This window comes from Macaca thibetana, chromosome 17, assembly GCF_024542745.1.
Source record: "Macaca thibetana thibetana isolate TM-01 chromosome 17, ASM2454274v1, whole genome shotgun sequence".
NCBI classification, from domain to species: domain Eukaryota; kingdom Metazoa; phylum Chordata; class Mammalia; order Primates; family Cercopithecidae; genus Macaca; species Macaca thibetana.
The window spans coordinates 25,200,211-25,217,747 of record NC_065594.1 but is presented as its reverse complement, the minus strand read 5'-3'; the positions used below and the strand labels follow the sequence as shown (position 1 = coordinate 25,217,747).

General features: G+C 39.5%; 1 protein-coding gene across 7 annotated transcripts in view; it reads right to left on the bottom strand.

Moving 5' to 3' along the window:
- Nucleotides 1-17,537, bottom strand: part of LRCH1 (leucine rich repeats and calponin homology domain containing 1) — a 204,174-nt gene that overhangs the window by 57,988 nt on the left and 128,649 nt on the right. For all 7 annotated transcript variants that reach the window (XM_050766275.1, XM_050766279.1, XM_050766278.1 and 4 more), the window contains exons 4-9: nucleotides 14,886-14,991; nucleotides 10,517-10,653; nucleotides 8,586-8,713; nucleotides 6,800-6,863; nucleotides 3,116-3,221; nucleotides 480-604 (exon numbers count right to left, since the gene is read on the bottom strand). In XM_050766275.1, the coding sequence (XP_050622232.1) occupies nucleotides 480-604; nucleotides 3,116-3,221; nucleotides 6,800-6,863; nucleotides 8,586-8,713; nucleotides 10,517-10,653; nucleotides 14,886-14,991 (666 nt within the window). The remainder of the gene's footprint in view (nucleotides 1-479; nucleotides 605-3,115; nucleotides 3,222-6,799; nucleotides 6,864-8,585; nucleotides 8,714-10,516; nucleotides 10,654-14,885; nucleotides 14,992-17,537) is intronic.

Sequence of the window (17,537 nt, the reverse complement as noted above, 5' to 3'; positions counted from 1 at the left end):
GCCCTTTCAATGCCTCAGGGCACCTACAAAAGTTCAGGAATAAGTGTCCTCAGAGAGATCTTTCCAAAAAGGAAAGACATTCATTTCTCAATTTTGAAAGTCTCCACTTTTGTCTTTACACTATAAATATACTCCCAAGAAAAGGATTTACCTAGAACATGTTGAAAAGAATGTGAAACTATTTCAGCTTTTACTGCATGGTAATGGTCACACTAATGAGTTTGCCAATTTGTACGACGCACTGAGTAGCGGAAAGAAAATCAGATCCATAAACAGACAGATGGAGAGGCACACAGGGCAGGGACCAGCTCCTCACATGGGCAAATAGACAGGCTGAGCGCTGAGATGTTTGGAAGGCTTCAGGGAGGGTGCAGCAAGCTGGACGTTGAAGGGGATGGATTGGCAACCTGGAACATAAATTGTAAGGTGCCAAACAGAAGGAAATGAGTAAAAAACATAGTTGATCCTGAAAATCTTGCCTTATAGTTCATAAATTCCGAATGGAGACCATCTGCTCTATCAGTAAACTGGTCTCTTTCTTCTCCTGAGTTAGTGCTGTCACCCAAAAGGGAAGGCTCCGGTTGAAATTCCTGATGAAATTCCCCTGTTAGGAAAATATATAGAGAGACAGAAAGCATGATTTCTTGAACAGAAGAGCAAAACACAGCTGATCTTCAAATATCCTCTAGTCACTACAAGTCCTCTGTGTTCCCCATGAAGAAGGTATACGAAAAACCCAAGTTTTCTCTTCCCTGCAGGGAGGAAAAGATAAAAGTAAAATAACCCCAGAAAGCCCCAAACTGAACTTAAAAAGTCAAGGCCTCTCTGGGCTTAGTTCCCTATGAGAAAAATAAGATTTTCTCCTCTTTTTAAGGAATGGAGAAAAGAAAGTATAAAAGAGGGCTTTTTTGCCCTCAGTAATATGTGACTATGTATTTCATATTTAAAATCCAACACATATTGAGCAGCTACTAAATGGCAGGTATTATGCTAAACATTTTAGGGATTAAAAAATCAGCCAAATCTGACTCCTGTCCTTAAGTAGCAAATAATCTCAAGGACGTGTCTACGAGAAGGGCCACACAAAGGTGATAGCATGCCCAGATGGGGCACATCCACCTAGAATGTGTTCCAGGGGAGGTGGGGACACAAAAGGAACACCCTACACAACTCTTCCAACTGTTCTGAAGATGAAAAAGAACCATACTGGGCCACCCTTTAACACTCTGAACCAATGTAATACCCACATCTAGACGAGAGGGGGAAGACTCACTGGTAACAAATTATGTAATTCTTTTATTTGAAAAATGTGCCTAAAATACCACCTCCTATGGTGCATAATATTACTAAGTTTATATGAATTAATGAAGTTTGTATATAAAGCATACAGCTATGTTTTTAGACAACATATGGTTCTCATGATAATCTCAGGTAAACAGAAATGCTAAACTTAAAAACCTAAGTGTAAGAAGTGAAAGCAAACACTAAGGTTTGAGTGAACTTAAACAGCTCTCCTATCACTCATAAGAGCATATTCCAACTATTTATGAGAAGATCTGTATATTAATCCAGTTCTACACTATTCATACATTGTGAAATAGTCTCTGCCACAAATGAGTAAAACTAAATGTTTGTATTTTCCTTAAAAGTCATTGGGAAACGGGGGCAATCAAAAAAATTGCCATAATGTTACCCAATGAGGGCTTCTAACCAATATATGAAATGTATTAAAAGGATCTTGAAGGCACACAAGATGCAGTGTTTAGTGGTCATTTGACGACTATTAAAGAGCCACAGAATTTTCAAGCTACACCGGACCTTTGATATTACCTAATCCAATCATCTCATTTACAGGTAAGGGAGTCAAGGTCACCTGACTGGACCAAAGTCAGGTACCTTCTTGAACACACACCTCAACTACATTTCCCACCCTCACGTGCAGTGCGATGTGGCCACGGGATGAAGTCTAGCTTGTCAGTGATGGGCACTCCTTCCAGGCCCAGTCCATAAAAACTCCCATGAGCAAACCACCATGCTCCTCTTCTGGTTTAAAACAGATGGACATGAAAGTTTTGGAAGCCCTGTGTTAAAGATGTTGGAGTCATGGTATGAAAGGAGCTTGGGTCCTGCCGGGCGCGGTGGCTCAAGCCTGTAATCCCAGCACTTTGGGAGGCCGAGATGGGCGGATCACAAGGTCAGGAGATCAAGACCATCCTGGCTAACATGGTGAAACCCCGTCTCTACTAAAAAAAAAAAAAATACAAAAATCTAGCCGGGCAAGGTGGCGGGCGCCTGTAGTCCCAGCTACTCGGGAGGCTGAGGCAGGAGAATGTCGTAAACCTGGGAGGCGGAGCTTGCAGTGAGCTGAGATCCGGCCACTGCACTCCAGCCTGGGCGACAGAGGGAGACTCCGCCTCAAAAAAAAAAAAAAAAAGAAAGGAGCTTGGGTCCTTAAATCAACACTCAGAGGGGAGTTGCCTGCCGATCACTAACTCCATTTGAACTTAATTTGGATTGTGTTGAGCCACGGAGATTTGGGAGTCTTCTATTTTACAGCAGCTAGAGCTTTCCTAACTAATATATCTATCACATCAATATTTTCTTTCCAAGAATGGATTTTAAAAATTAGCCGAGCGTGGTGGCAGGTGCCTATAATCCCAGCTACTCAGGAGGCTGAGGCAGGAGAACCGCTTGAACCCAGGAGGCAGAGGTTGTGGTGAGCCAAGATCACGCCACTGCACTCCAGTCTGAGTGACAGAGTGAGACTCCATCTCAAAAAGAAAAAAAAAAAGAATTTTATCTAAGTCTTCAGAATGAGACTAGGTCTACTATGCACTGTAGTAAGTAGACTACACACACATCAGCTGTGTGACCAATGGCAAGTTACTTAAACTCCCTGAGCCTTGGTTTTCTCACCTATAAAATGGAGATGATTAGAGTATCCATCTTAGACTTTTAAATTTTAAATGAGATCAACTTCCCAGATGAACACAGTGCCTGCTACATAGGAAATACTCTAGAAAGATTATCACTGCCCTATCTGTGCACAGGTTATTTTAAACATAACATTTGAAACTGAAAAGCAAGCACTCTCTCCACATTTCCATTCTCAGACCTTTAACGGGGCTAAGGCGGTGGCACGAGTCCTCCTTGATGATCTGTTCTTCTTCCATGATATTCGACATTGGCACATTGAGGCTAACAGTGTCTTCGTCAGAAGGCTAAAAAGATACGGTGCACTGTTTAACTCAAGAGAAGTGTTATCAATGTAGATAAGGAGAATGCTATGTAATAAAACAACATCCTGTGATTCTCACAAACATCATATTGAATATAAGTTGCCAGATACAACAAATAGTTGTCAATTCCACTATTTAAGTTCAAAAAAATGCAAAACTAATCCATGGTATTTAAAATTAGGATAGAAGTTGTTCTTGGGGTCGGGGTGGGGCTTTCTAGGGTGCTGGTAAAGTTCTGTTTGTTGAACTGGCAGCTGGTTATATGGGCGTGTTCACATCGTGAAAATTAATGGAGCTAACACAGGCTTCTCTGTGTTCTCTTCTGCTTTAAGCTGAAATCTTGTCAGGTACTGGTATATGGTTTGGATGTATGTCCCCTCCAACTCTCATGTTGAAATGTAATCCCCAATGCTGGAGGTGGGGCCTGGTGGGAGGTGTTTGGGTTATGGGGGTGGATACCTCAGGAAGGGCCTGTGCTGTTCTTGCTATGCGTTCATGTGAGATCTGGTTGTTTAAAAGTGCATGGCACCGGCCAGGTGCAGTGGCTTATGCCTGTAATCCCAGCACTTTGGGAGGCTGAGGCCAGTGGATCACAAGGTCAAGAAATCGAGACCAACCTGGTCAACATGGTGAAACCCCATCTCTACTAAAAATACAAAAATTAGTTGGGCATGGTGGCGCATGCCTATAGTCCTAGTTACTCGGGAGGCTGAGGCAGGAGAATCGCTTGAACCCAGGAGGCAGAGGTTGCAGTGAGCTGAGATCATACCACTGCACTCCAGCCTGGCAAGAGAGCAAGACTCCGTCCAAAACAAAAAACAAAAAACAAAAAAAAACAGTGCATGGCACCTCCCACATTGCTCTCCCCCAACCATGTTGCTCTCTTGCTCCGGCTGTCACCATGTGACAGGAGGCACTCCCTTCACCTTCAACCCTGACTTCTGAGGCCCTTGCCAGAAGCAGTTTCTGGTCACATGCTCTGTGTACAGCCTGAAGAACTGTGAGCCAACGAAACCTCTTTTCTTTATAAATTACCGACCCTCCGGTATTTCTTTAGAGCAACACAAGAATGAACTAATACAGGTGCCTGTCTTATTTCTCTATTTGAGGCTGAGGAAGCTGCATCACATATATAAAAGTGCTAAAGAACTGTAATAGTTAAAAAGAACTGCTCTGTGTGATTTTTGGAGTAAAGCTTTGGCTTAATAATTGGATTAGTTTTCTCTGAGGGTTTCCTTTCCCACAGTAGCTGATGACGTTTATTCAGAAAACCTATGATTCTGAATGAAATATGGAGCCTGGTTTATTTTCCTCTGTCTCCATTTTACTGTTGCTACTTAGGGAATAGCTTTCCAAATCTCAAAAATCAGGAAACTCCATAAAACACATTTCAGGAGATTATGGCTTGCTCCTAAATTCTTGAGGTATGGTTTTCAGAGTCTGTCCTTGTTTACTTTTGGACATATGTACAGATTGTTTAGAAACTGGCAGAAATCAGGCATGCATTTCATTCATTCAACAAATATTCATAGAGCTCCACACTTTCCTGTTTATCTTGATAAAAAGATGTTTTTAATTTCTCAGTGACAAACGCTAAATCAATCAATGACAGCAGCCAAAGAAAAAGAATCAGGTGTGATCCCTGAACCCCAAAATGTGATCTAAATGGGAAGTAACATCACCTGACCACAGATGGTAAAATCTTTGCCAAACCAAGTGAAAATAGGAAGCTATGTAAGATAATTCAGAATGCTTATCATTCTAAAAAATAAATTTCTTGGAGGTGTACTTAAGAAAGGAGGCTGTGATGTAAGACAAAGAAAGGCCAATGGGAAGATGTGTGCATTTTTATTCTGTTGAATATAATCTTTTCTGTATTCCTTTCTCTTTCTACCCACCTCTCATCTTAAAAATTTAGCACAATTCCAAAGATATGCATCTAAATAAAAGGCATCGAATAAATCCTTGGGCTCCTTTTAGAATGATATTAGCATCCTACTTATGCTTAAGTGAGAACAAAAGGATAATGAAGTTCTTTATGTAATGTTTTATTAATGAGTTTAATTAGAGAAAGCAGGGTCTGTTTAATTTAACAGAAAATATGCTTAGGGTGAGTAATTTCTGAAACAATGGTCCATTTGCGAGGACTTAGGAGTTGAAGAGGATGAACTAAAATGCAACTAAAGCAATGTGTTTAGTATCCCCTCTTCCACTGAAACACAGTAAACTATTAATGTGCTTCCTATGGGTTATTTTTTTTTTATTGACACTGGCCTTCTCTGCCTATTAACTCTTCTTCCTTTCAAAATGTTCTACATTAGAAGGATTTTTAAAGAATCCCACTTTTTAATACACTGCTATATACAGCATTTTGTGAAAAATAAAATCAAATACCTCAGCTACCTATTAAAATTCAAAGACTTGAGGAGAACTGGAGAAAGGTTTTTTTTTTTTTTTTTTTTTTGAGACGGAGTCTCGCTCTGTCGCCCAGGCTGGAGTGCAGTGGCCGGATCTCAGCTCACTGCAAGCTCCGCCTCCCGGGTTCACGCCATTCTCCTGCCTCAGCCTCCCGAGTAGCTGGGACTACAGGCGCCCACCACCTCGCCCGGCTATTTTTTTGTATTTTTTTTAGTAGAGACGGGGTTTCACCGTGTTAGCCAGGATGGTCTCGATCTCCTGACCTCGTGAAGAAAGGTTTTTTTCCTGGAGTCATACATAGAAAAAATGTGAGTTTCTTTGATGGGGTAATTGGCCTATTAACGGCAATTTCAAAGAGTATTATAATGTTTCAAAACTCAGTAACTACAGAAAGTAACTTCCCTCAAAAAAAGAAGAGAACCTGATACTTTTCCTACCACTCCTTTCTAGATCTCTGAGGCCAAGAAGCTCCATTTAATGGTACGTTAGTGTTAGATTTTGGGGACTCTAATAGACTACATGTGAGATAATAAATCAGTTATCAAAGCATTATTTATAACCGCTGTAGGAAGTTCTAATGTGTGAGGCCTGTTAGCTTACAAGTAACCAAACTTTTATCCAATTAACTGAACAGATCTAAGAACAGAACACAATCTAAGAGTCTGAGGAAAATAAACATTGTTATAAAAACTATAGCTACTCATAAATGCATTTCCTGTGGGTCAATTACTAACATAAAATGTACAGTTGATTCCTTAACATTTATGCATATGTATAACAATGTTTTTCTAAATTACTCTATTACTGAAAAATAAGCATATTTATAAAAGTGCTTCATGAGCACTTGCATACTACTTAGCCACTTTGTAATATTTATTGGGCACTCAATAATATTTTAGATAATGTATAGGAGAGGAAGATACAGACTCTACTCTTGAGGCATTTACAAAAATAGAAAGATGCAGAATAAGCTAACAACAGCTAATATTTATATAACACTTCGAGGATTTCAAATCGCTTTTACGAATATCACATACTCTCATACAAATGAATCAATGCCCTTTAACAGAAAGGAGTTCAATGAACTCCTGGGAAATATGTCTAGAAGTACAGAAGGAAAAGAATCTGATCACTAACTTTACCTCGGTGGCAGATAATCGCTTATCTCCATTGTCACTTCCAACTCCTGAATCAGAATCCTTCTTGCTGAGATAGATGCCATCAATATTGAATTCATTTAAAAAAGATGAAAATCACAAAGTTCACACCAAGATACATCAATTTATATTCTAATAATAATTTTGCTACGCAAATTTTTATTATTACTGTAAGGCAACAAATCAGTCTAGTATTAAAGAATATTAAGACATGGACCTAATGAAAATCAGACGGTAGCACAGTCTAAACACGGTATAAAATAAAATTCTTTGTGTTCAGGGTTTCATGGATTTATGCTCTAATCAAGTGGCTTGCTCTTAGATGTCAAAGTGTTTCTTAAAAATAGTTACCAATGTTCTTATTTTACTGAATCTAGCAAACCACATAACTGCTTTTACCCCTTAGGTTATAAAATGTGATTACTTTCAATAATTCTGTAAATTTTTATCCAGGGATTAAGTACGTAAAACAGTGGATACATATTTTAAGCATTATATAAAAGTAACATTAAGGTAGTCAGAAATTTTACATTTACTTATGCAGCAAAAAGTGAAGGAAAAGATTTCTGCAGTAAAGGCTTCTTAAAAAGAATCTGCATTTCTATAACTGCGATCAGTGAGGGAATGTTGTTTTTTGGAAGCTCAAGGCTTGATTTATGCCACAAGAAGCTCTAGGATGTGTGAAAAGGTTCTAACATTTCCATTTGAAACAGGAAGTGGCAAAAAAAACTACACATACTGTATTTTTAAAAGACCAAAAGTAAAGCCTTCATTTTTTTCTTAACGTTGTTCTGGAGGCATATTCAACATTAATAATTGCTAAAACGCCATGTCTGGGCTCAATATAGTTATTCTGATAAGTAAAAAATATCCACATTTGTATTATAGATCTTATTTATAAGTATATACCCACTTACACAGGAAGAACTGATTATTGATTAGGAGACAGTAGATGATATTTGAGATATACCAAAATATTCTCAATAGCATCAGTTTTTGCTTTCATATCCCAATAGTTTCTCAACTTCTTGGGTTTTTTTTTTGTTTGCAAAATTTTTAGTATTATTTAATTTTTATACAATAAGCAAATTGACAAAATGAGAATAAAATACAAAAATAAAACAGTGTGTATAGACCTAATTTTTAATGCAATCACATTATAAATGCCACTGTGAAGCCAAAAACCTCTACATTTGTTATTAGTGTTGTGACATTTAAATGGTTCATTTTCTCTGATAAACATCTGACCTGGAATATACAAAATTATGTTAATTAATTTACAGTAAGACGATCGTGCTAATAGTAGCAACTTTAAATCTTAGGCTGTAAAACTCATTTTATATATATTGGCATTTTACAGTTGATGTTAGAACTGAAGGGATGATTTTAGTTTACTATTTAAAAAGTTACTAAATTTTATTTTTGCTATGTGAAAGGATCTAGAACAAAAAACTAAAACACATACGGGAAGATGATCAGTTTGTTGTTACAGGCATAGAAAGTACCAATTTTAATTATTACAAACAGAGAAAGGTAATTTTTGATAGAGCTTTGTTCCTGATTTTGAAAAATCCTGGTTTTGTTTGTTTTTTTTTTCTCAACTTCTTGTTTTAAACACAAATTAGGTGACTAAAGCAAATTGTTTTGTTTTGCTTTGTTCTCTGCAGACACCATGGTGACTTAAAACAAACAGATTTTTGAAGTCAGCTACCTGGAGGGCCTTGGCCTAGGCAAATTTTAAACGGGGGCTTTGAATGAGGGCATGACTCACCCATCTTCCACGTGCTGGTGTAAATGTGGCCTCTCCATGGTGTGGAGATAAAGGGAGTCAGTTGTCTTAATCTGGCATGCTTGTATGCTCAGATACTTAAATATGTGAACTTTGCCCTTTGTGCAAATCTATGAAGAAATTAATAGTAATCATATTCATTTTTCAATGACAAAACAAAATGTAAGTATCAAATCCTTACTCTGTATATTTCAATTTTCCCGATTTCATGTCAAGTAACACCCTACCCATGTACACTAAATCCGTCCTTAGAATTTTGGGAATCATTCCCTCCAAATTCTACTTCGAACAGAAAACCATGCTTAAGCAAATTTCCCATTTTTTCTTGCATTAAACTATAAAAGTCTAACAAAAATGTATTCAAGTATATACGGTATAAAAAGTATAAAGTCAGATGACCAGCCTGGTGAAATTCCAATTACAAAAGATGAGAAAAGCACAATTATTTTCGAGCCCGTAGAAAACAATTCGGAGCCTAAAAATAATTGTAGATTTAAGAAGCTGTTAAATTATTTAAAAAGAAAATAAACTTCAAAATATTTACATGGTTAAGCATCTGAAAGCATAGTACTTCATTTTTCTCTCATGCAGTTTAATATCTGAGCTTGAGACCTGTCTCTAAATAATCAATAACCATGTTTAAATTCCATTTTCCAGGTAACATTTAAATAAGGAATATATGGCTGGGAGCAGTAGCTCACGCCTGTAATCCCAGCACTTTGGGAGGCCAAGGCGGGCGGATCTCTGGAGGTCAGGAATTCGAGAGCAGCCTGGCCAACATGGTGAAACCTCATCTCTACTAAAAATAAAAAAATTATCCAGGTGTGGTGGCAGGCGCCTGTAGTCCCAGCTACTCAGGAGGCTGAGGCAGGAGAATCGCTTGATCCTGGCAGGCAGAGGCTACAGTGAGCCGAGATCGTGCCACTGCACCCAGCCTGGGCGACAGAGCGAGACTCTGTCTCAAAAAAAAAGAAAAAAAAAAAAAAAAATCAATCAATCAGTGTACTCCGTGAAAAAAATTCAAATAAAATGATAAATAATAAGACATTTAATTCTGGAGTTGGAGTGATTAGCATAGTCAGCCAAGTGCTGGTAAATAGATTTGATGCAGCGGAAGACAATTTATTGTTTCTCACATTCACTCAACGGTTACCTGTGACTGTTTACAATCAAGTTTTATTCAATATTATTCTCTTCAGCAGAGAATCAGAAAACTGGCCTTCGGAGAGCTGCTTAAGCACTATTGATAGCACTGGGAATCAGAAAACAATACCCCAAAATGAAGACCTCAGAAGCAAAAGTTTTTCTCTGACCTCTCCTGCCCTCCTGCCTCTCGGTCCCATTCTCCCAAGGAAGGGAGCCTTAGAAATTTGAGTCCCTCTTCCCCAAAGCTGGTCATAGAAACCAGAACCCCTTTAAAACCTCAAAATATTACTTGAACTTTCCCTCTGCCTTTCTGTGTAAAAACTGGCCATAAAGAAATTATCTGACCTCTCTTGTTTGACAGTAGGCCAATAAGAACCCCCATTCCAAAGAGGGTCCTGCGCCACACCCAGAAGGAAGGGATGATCCTCAGAGAGCCCAAGAAGAATCCAGAGACGCAGGCCCCGCTGGGTTTCCTCACTCAGTCTATTAATGTGAGATCATACTCTTTTTGTCCAATCATATTTCTACATGGCTGCCCACACTTTGTAAGCATAAAAATGGACAATTTCCCCTGTATCTTTGGGTCTTCACTCTGGAAGCTTCCACGTACATGTTAATAAATTTTGCATGCCTTTTCTCCAATTAATCTGCCACTTGCCAGTGATGAGTGATTTTCAGCAAACTTTCAGAGGGTGAAGGGGAAATTTTCCCTTGGCCCCATGACAGCACATCCCATGGGGCATTGGCTTTGCTGCAAGACCCCTCACCTGTGCTGGAGGAGACTGCAGAGGATTATTCTCAAGTAGCAACACTTGCAGCTGCTTCATCTCTCTAAAACAAATTGGAATCACGAGCACTTTGTTGCAGGAAAAGTCAAACTTTACCAAGGGAAGATCTACTAGTTCTAAAATAATAGAAAAAAGAAAAAAGAAAGAAAAAACCTTAGAAAGCAATCAGATTAATGGCTGATCATTCAAAAATTAATGTTCTGCTTCTCAGGAAAAATATAATTGAGTATAATCAAAAGCAAGTTGTACATTAGGAATACATGGTGTGTGTACACAACATTTTACCAAAAGAGGGAAAATCTTTCATTGCATGCCCCAAAGTTTTACATTGTTGTTAGTTCTGATAAAAACTGGAAACACTTGACATTTACAATATCCATTGTTTAAAAAGACTTTTTTTTTCAGCAAAAAAAAATCACGCAAGCCACATCACACAGGACATGTTTATGTTTTAACTTCAAACTGTTTCCCAGTAGCATTCGCTAGCCCATGAGTAATATGTTAATTACAGAATATTCTTATCTAATCAATGTATCTGGGCTGGCATTATCCCAGAACTAGCTACACGAAATATATTCGTGAGTTTTTCAACCGCATTTAAAAAAAATAAATGTTATCCAATTCAGAATTTTCCGACAGGCCCTGTGATTCTGGTATGATGAGAGTTTATTCTACAGCTTTTAAAAAGTCTTCTGTAGCTCCACTCAGAAGTCAGAACATTACATTTAGCTTAAAATCCCCACCCACTGGCACAGTAAACACTCAGTAATTTCAAGCATTCAAAGTGACATTGGCAGCTGCTAGGAATAAAGTCAAATATATGCCATAGAGCAAAGAGGCTAAGCCATGCCAGACATCTAGGGTGATGCAGGCAAGCCACTGAGATCTGTGTGTGTGGGGCTATGAAGGGTTCACTCCAGAACGAGGCCTCGGAACTTTTGTTATGGGATCTGTTAAGGACTCAAGGAGTTCTAAAGTGGAAGAAGGGCAAGAATTAGACAAAGAAGAGTAACTCAAGGCACTGACCTGGAGTAAAAATTCACACTATTTCTCCTCTACCCCTACCCCGCTCTTCGGTTTTCACTTTACTCAGTTACGTTATGTCAAATTCCAGCAGGAAAAGATTCTAGTAACCAGTACCTCTCTCAGAATCCGAAGCACTCTGGGAATGTAAGGGACTGTCCTTGGTTCATAGCTTAGTGAATTACTTTGTCTTAAAGAAACGAGGAATGGAACTAAAATTCTAGAGGGGAGGCAGAAGAGCATCTAAGGCCGCAGGTTCCAAACTCAGGTCCATGATAGGTGGGCTGTGCAGGACAAACTCAGGAAGTGTGTTTTTGAAAGAATACAGACCCCTGGACCTGAAGCCAAGGGATCTGTATTTTTTAAATTGCCCTGAGTAGTTAGTTCATTGCTCAAACCGAGCTTGCCTCCTGTCTGGCAGGATGGGGGATTGACCTCAGGCCACACTGGTCCTGGAGGACACTGGAATCATGAAAGTGAAAGGATAGGAAAAGCAAGATCCCCTTTCACCTCACAGCTTGTTTGTAAGAAGGTTAAGAATTATGAAGATTCCGTGATAAGAGGAACGCCTCCTAGCGGTTACCCCTGGCAATATCACCCTACCTCCGAGATGGTTAACTAAAGTTAGGTTAGCAAATCACTGGAAAAATTTAACTGGACTCTGCATCATTAGCAATTCTTTGCCACTTAAAATGAAGACTCTTAAGACTAGAGGGCCAAGTTCATGGAGAACATAGCAGAAGAAAACTTACAGGTAAATAAACTGAGTAATGGTTTTATAATGACCATTACTTTTCTAGTTCCAGTTTGGAACACAATTGCCATCATAGTTCAGGAAAACAAGAACCAGACAGTTTCACAACAATAAAATGAAGGAGAAAATGATAATTTTGCAGTGCCAGTCCAGGAAAAGTAAAAAAATGTGGAGTAGGAAAAGGGAGTAAGAAAAAAAGAAGCAGAAGAACAAATCCCACTCTCTCTCCCCACTGCTAAGAGAGGCAATGAATGGCTATTTTAATCCTCTGTTCATTCTAGTTCTAGAAAGAATAAAATATGGTCTTCCTATTGCAGTTGTTGTAGTAAAACCACCACAAAATTGATATGAGTAATTAGACCACAATTTTGGGTGTTTTTTTTTCATCCTCAAATTGAAAGCATACGAGGAAGGGTATCCAAAGAGGAAAAACATGTAAGTAAATAGGGGAAGTCTTCACAGTCACTTACTGAAAGTATTTTCAATGGTCTTTTATCAATAGAGTTCTCCAGAGTGAAGCAAAAAGGAACTTGATACTCAGGAAATTATTCTTTTTAAAAATTTTTCAGTAAACTGAAGTTTTAGCTTTGAGTATATTTTTAAAATATCAAAACTGAGAAAACATAATTATGAAATAACTGATCTTTTTAAGGGAAAGGAATGCTTTTAAGGTAAAAAAAAAAAAAAAAAAAGAGGAACCAGTGAGAGACAAAAATCTAGATTTTGTGAATATACTTTCTTTCCACGTTTCCAAACTATGACAGGCATTTGCAAAATTATCACATTAATTTTTCCATTTGAAAATGAGAGTTCAATTATTTCTGACATTTTCACAATAATGAACATGGGAGCTTAAGTTTACGTGAAAGTTTTCTTTAACTCATAAAAGGTTGTATGCATATAAATTTGCTGTTAATAAGCTTTCCTTTTGTGTTTGCTTAAACCAAATACAAGTTTTGTATATCTAAAAAATGAGACTGTACTAGGACAAAATGAAAAATCAATCAATATTTTTAAACCAAGTCATCTCAAGCACTCAAGTAAAAAATGCTGTTTCTCATTCTGCTTCTCTAAAATGCTAGTCAGTATGAGGAAGGTGAAAGATGGCAAGCGGACCCGAACCTCCCATTTACAAAGCACATTACATTTTCCAAAGTTCTTTCCCTTTCATGAGATCCATTCTCTTGCCTTATTATGAAGCATTTCAAGCCAAAGATCAAGATGCAGAGACAGGATAATTAAAATGAGGCATCCATAAATTGCTCCATTCATGTCAGATCAACCAAATGCTGACTGTTTCCAAATACTACAGGGTTTTGCTTTGAGAAATATTTTTAAATACATGTTTGAAATCGGCTAAGTCTAGAGACTTTAAACAAAAACAATGGAAATCAATGTGATCTCTGAAAACCAGAGTATGCTTTGGAGAAAGCATTCAGGGTTCCAAGACTCATCCGTTCATTCCTGATCCAGGTCCAAACCGAAACACAAAATGCAGAGGCACTACCCCCTATGAGGCTGCTTTCATGCTCTAAATGGTACGCAATTTCGGAATAAATACATACATCTTCCTTGAACTCTACACACTACCGGATAGTCATACTACGGAAGCCCACGGCTGCAAAGCAGGGCTGTCTGAGTTCTCAGCGTTCATGTTAGGTGCTTGGGAGCCACGTCCCAATGCTGAGGTTCTGCAGCCACCACTGGTGAAAGTTACCGAGACCACCAGTGAGACATTAGTCCAAGTATCACTCCAGCAGAGGCAGCACCCTCACCTCAGAAAAGGTTCTAGACACTGGGAGTTCCCAACCAGTGCTCCCAGATCCCCAAGGCTAGAAATCCTGACAGACAGGATCTGTAGAACAAAGCATGTCCCCAAAATTTCACGTTCCAAAACGTCACATACCCATATCCAAAACAATTCATGTCACCCCCTGCGATGGGCTGGCTTGAGTCCTTCCAAAATTCATATGTTGAAGTCCTAACCTCTATTACCTCAGAATGTGATTGTATTTGGAGATAGGGTCTTTAAAAGGGTAATTAAGTTAAAATGAGGTCATGAGGGCAGTTCTAATCCTTGGTGTCCTTGTAATAAGAAGAGATGAGGACACAGACATGCACAGAGGGGAGATGATGTGAAGACCCAGAGAGGAGAAGATGTCACCCACAAGCCAAGCTGAGAGGCCTCAGAAGGAACCAACCCTGCTGGCACCTTGATCCTGGCATCCAGCCTCCAAAATTGTGAGAAGATGAAGTTCTGTTATTTAAGCCACCCCAGCTGTGGTTCTTTGTTACAGTAGTAGCCCCAGCAAACTAATACACCCAGGTCCACCCCCGTGCCCCACAGCATTACCTAGGGGAATAATTTTGTTACCGTAGCCCTTGACTAAAATCACAGCCTGAACACCACATTTTTGTTATCTGCATGTGAAATTCAAATCCTAATTATTAGTAGTAGGCATACATACACACACACACGAAAAGATCCACCCTCTTCACAAAAGTAAATCCCCCCAAAAATAAAATAGTGAAAGTCTCCCATTTTCTTCATTTTCCCTCTTTCTTTTTTACCTTGTGGTAAAACTTTAAGGTAATTTCTTCTGACATTCAGTTCTCGTAGAGATTTCAACTGACCTATCTGCTGGGGCAACGCTGTGATCTCGTTGCAGCTGACATCCTGTATCAAAAGCAGAGAGAGAAATAATAAACATCTTTTTCCAGGAAATCAAGCATTTCATGTGAAATCTCCTTAAGGAATTTAAATATTTGGAAAACTACACAGGTACACTTTTATATTCATCTCCAGGTCCCTAGCAATAAGACTCAGCACAGAGAAGAAAAAGTTGAACATTTTAAACTCCCTCAGAGGAGAGAAAAATGGAGAAAGGGTGGACATTAGTAGCATTCGGCAGCTGCTTCACCAGCCTCTGGCCTGCCACTTTGACATGCTTTGATTTTACTGAATTCTCACAACAAACCCACTGGACAATATTACTAGCCTAATATTTACAAATCAAAAAGTGGGGCTCAGAAAAGTTTAGCCAGTCACCCAAAGCATGCAAGTGCCAGAGTTAACACTAGAAATGAATTACCAGTTCACAGTTGAGCCACTGTCCCACCGTGCCTCTAAATAGAAGACTACAATGCATCTTATTTTACCAAACTCTCATATATTGCAGTGAAAAACTAGGATATTAATGCACTCTTTGGATGCACTATTTATCTAAAATGGAGTTCTTCACCACAGGCTAGAAACCTTACAGCTGACCACCTTGCCATACATTTCACAAGCAATTCTTATCTTCTTTGCTTTAGGAAGCAAGTACGCAATAAAGCCTTGATTGGAACCCCCTCTTGATACATGCGAAATGGAGGCCTTGACATTTATAATCTTCTATATCCTTAGGATCTCTCTGAATCCCACTCTTCCTCTTGGCTCTGGGAGTTGTGCTGGGCTCTTCACTCCCCCACCCACCCCCAGCTACTCCTACAGTCAGACCAGTGCTCTCTCTTAGAGCTGGGGTGCTATCATGATCTCCTGACTGGTTTCCATACATCAGTCTCTGCCTTGGATGCATCCTTCACAGAGCGGCCACAGTGCAAATGCCATCATGCTGTTCACCAGTTTAAACACTTGTGGAGGCTCCTCAACACCTATAAAGTCCAAACTGGGCAGTAAGGCCAGTGTCTATGATGAGGTCTGTCCATTTCTCCAGCACCATTTCTCTGAATGTCCCTCCTCACAACCTACACTCAAGCAATGTTACTGCTTCTGGCAGTTTTCAGTATTTCATAATTTCCAAACTTGCTCATGCTCCTTCCCTGTCTGATATGCCAGTCCCCAATATTGTCCTCTTGTCCCACTGACACATTTTTAAAGACTTAATTCAAGCCTCAACCTCTTTCGTGAAATCTTTCACGAGGCTTCCCCCACCTCTCCCACTCTGATCTAATGCCCAGGGAGACACCACTTCTTCCTGTGTGGTCTTTTAGATAGCGTGTCACTGTAAGTCATTTGCTCATGGGTTTATATTCCCCTTTAAGCCTATGAGCTCCTGGGTGGGAGGGACCAAGTCTTATTCATTCCATCCTCCCAGTGCCAGGTAGAGTGCCAAGTAAGGGATCAATAAATGTTGGATCAAACTTCTAAAATCCACTTACGGTGACACTCCATAATCCTGTGGCTCCTTCTCCAGGACCCTGGGACCCAGGATGCTCCAACATACACACTAAATCCCATGCAGGTCCCACTTGGCATCAAAGAACTAAAGATATAAATGATTCCAGTGAGATCAAGGCCTTAAATATCCCACTTTACTTTTGAACCTGCAAAAGCTCTCCCCTTTCACCATAGAAGGCAGCAAAGCCTCGTTTCAGAAGTCTGTTTCACTTTCATTCAAATAAGATGAACTCATCATCGACCAATCCAGTGAACACCCCCAGGCTCCACATTTGGACCAGGCTGTACAAAACACAGTTGATCCCTGCCCTCTAACCTGGTCTCATCGAAAAGGCTTCAGGTAATCTATCAACCTGTCCTCGTCATGACGATGCTCAATGGCTATTACCCGATGAAGAGGAACAGTATCACTCCTGATAGAAAGGAATGAAGCTGTCCTCTATAAAGGCTGAGTGTGCACAGTGCAGACACCTCACCAAGCTTCTCTGTACAGCAGTCTGATGGGGGAGGTGGGGTGACACGGGCTGAGAGCACCACATGTTCAGCGACATCAGCCCCAACCACTGTTGCTGTATCCCTCCTGGCCCAGAAAAGTCACACACAAGTTTGAGAACAACACTTCTAGTGTTTAAAACAAAAACAGAAACAAACTCCACAAGCACATCTGCAGAGACAAAAACATCGAAGGAAGTAATTACAGAATTAGGAGGTCCAGAGATTGTGTTCAGTCACTCTCAACCCCTCACTGAGTCAGTAAATCAGCCTGCCTTTCTGAATGCATTTCTACACGGGAGAAGAGAACAGTGAAATGCCATCTTTTCCCAATTACTAGGGCCTTTGCTCAGTCACAGGAGCCAACAATCAAATCCTTTCAATGAAAGCTTTCTTTGCCTTAACTAAGTTACAAATAAGCAAAAGGTGCCATTCCGTCCTATTTTAAGAGTCCCCACACAAATACCACACAGGTGAGCCCTAGAAATGCAGGAAATCAAATCCTTCTATGGAACTCATGACCAGATACAATCACTTTGGTGATGTTTTTG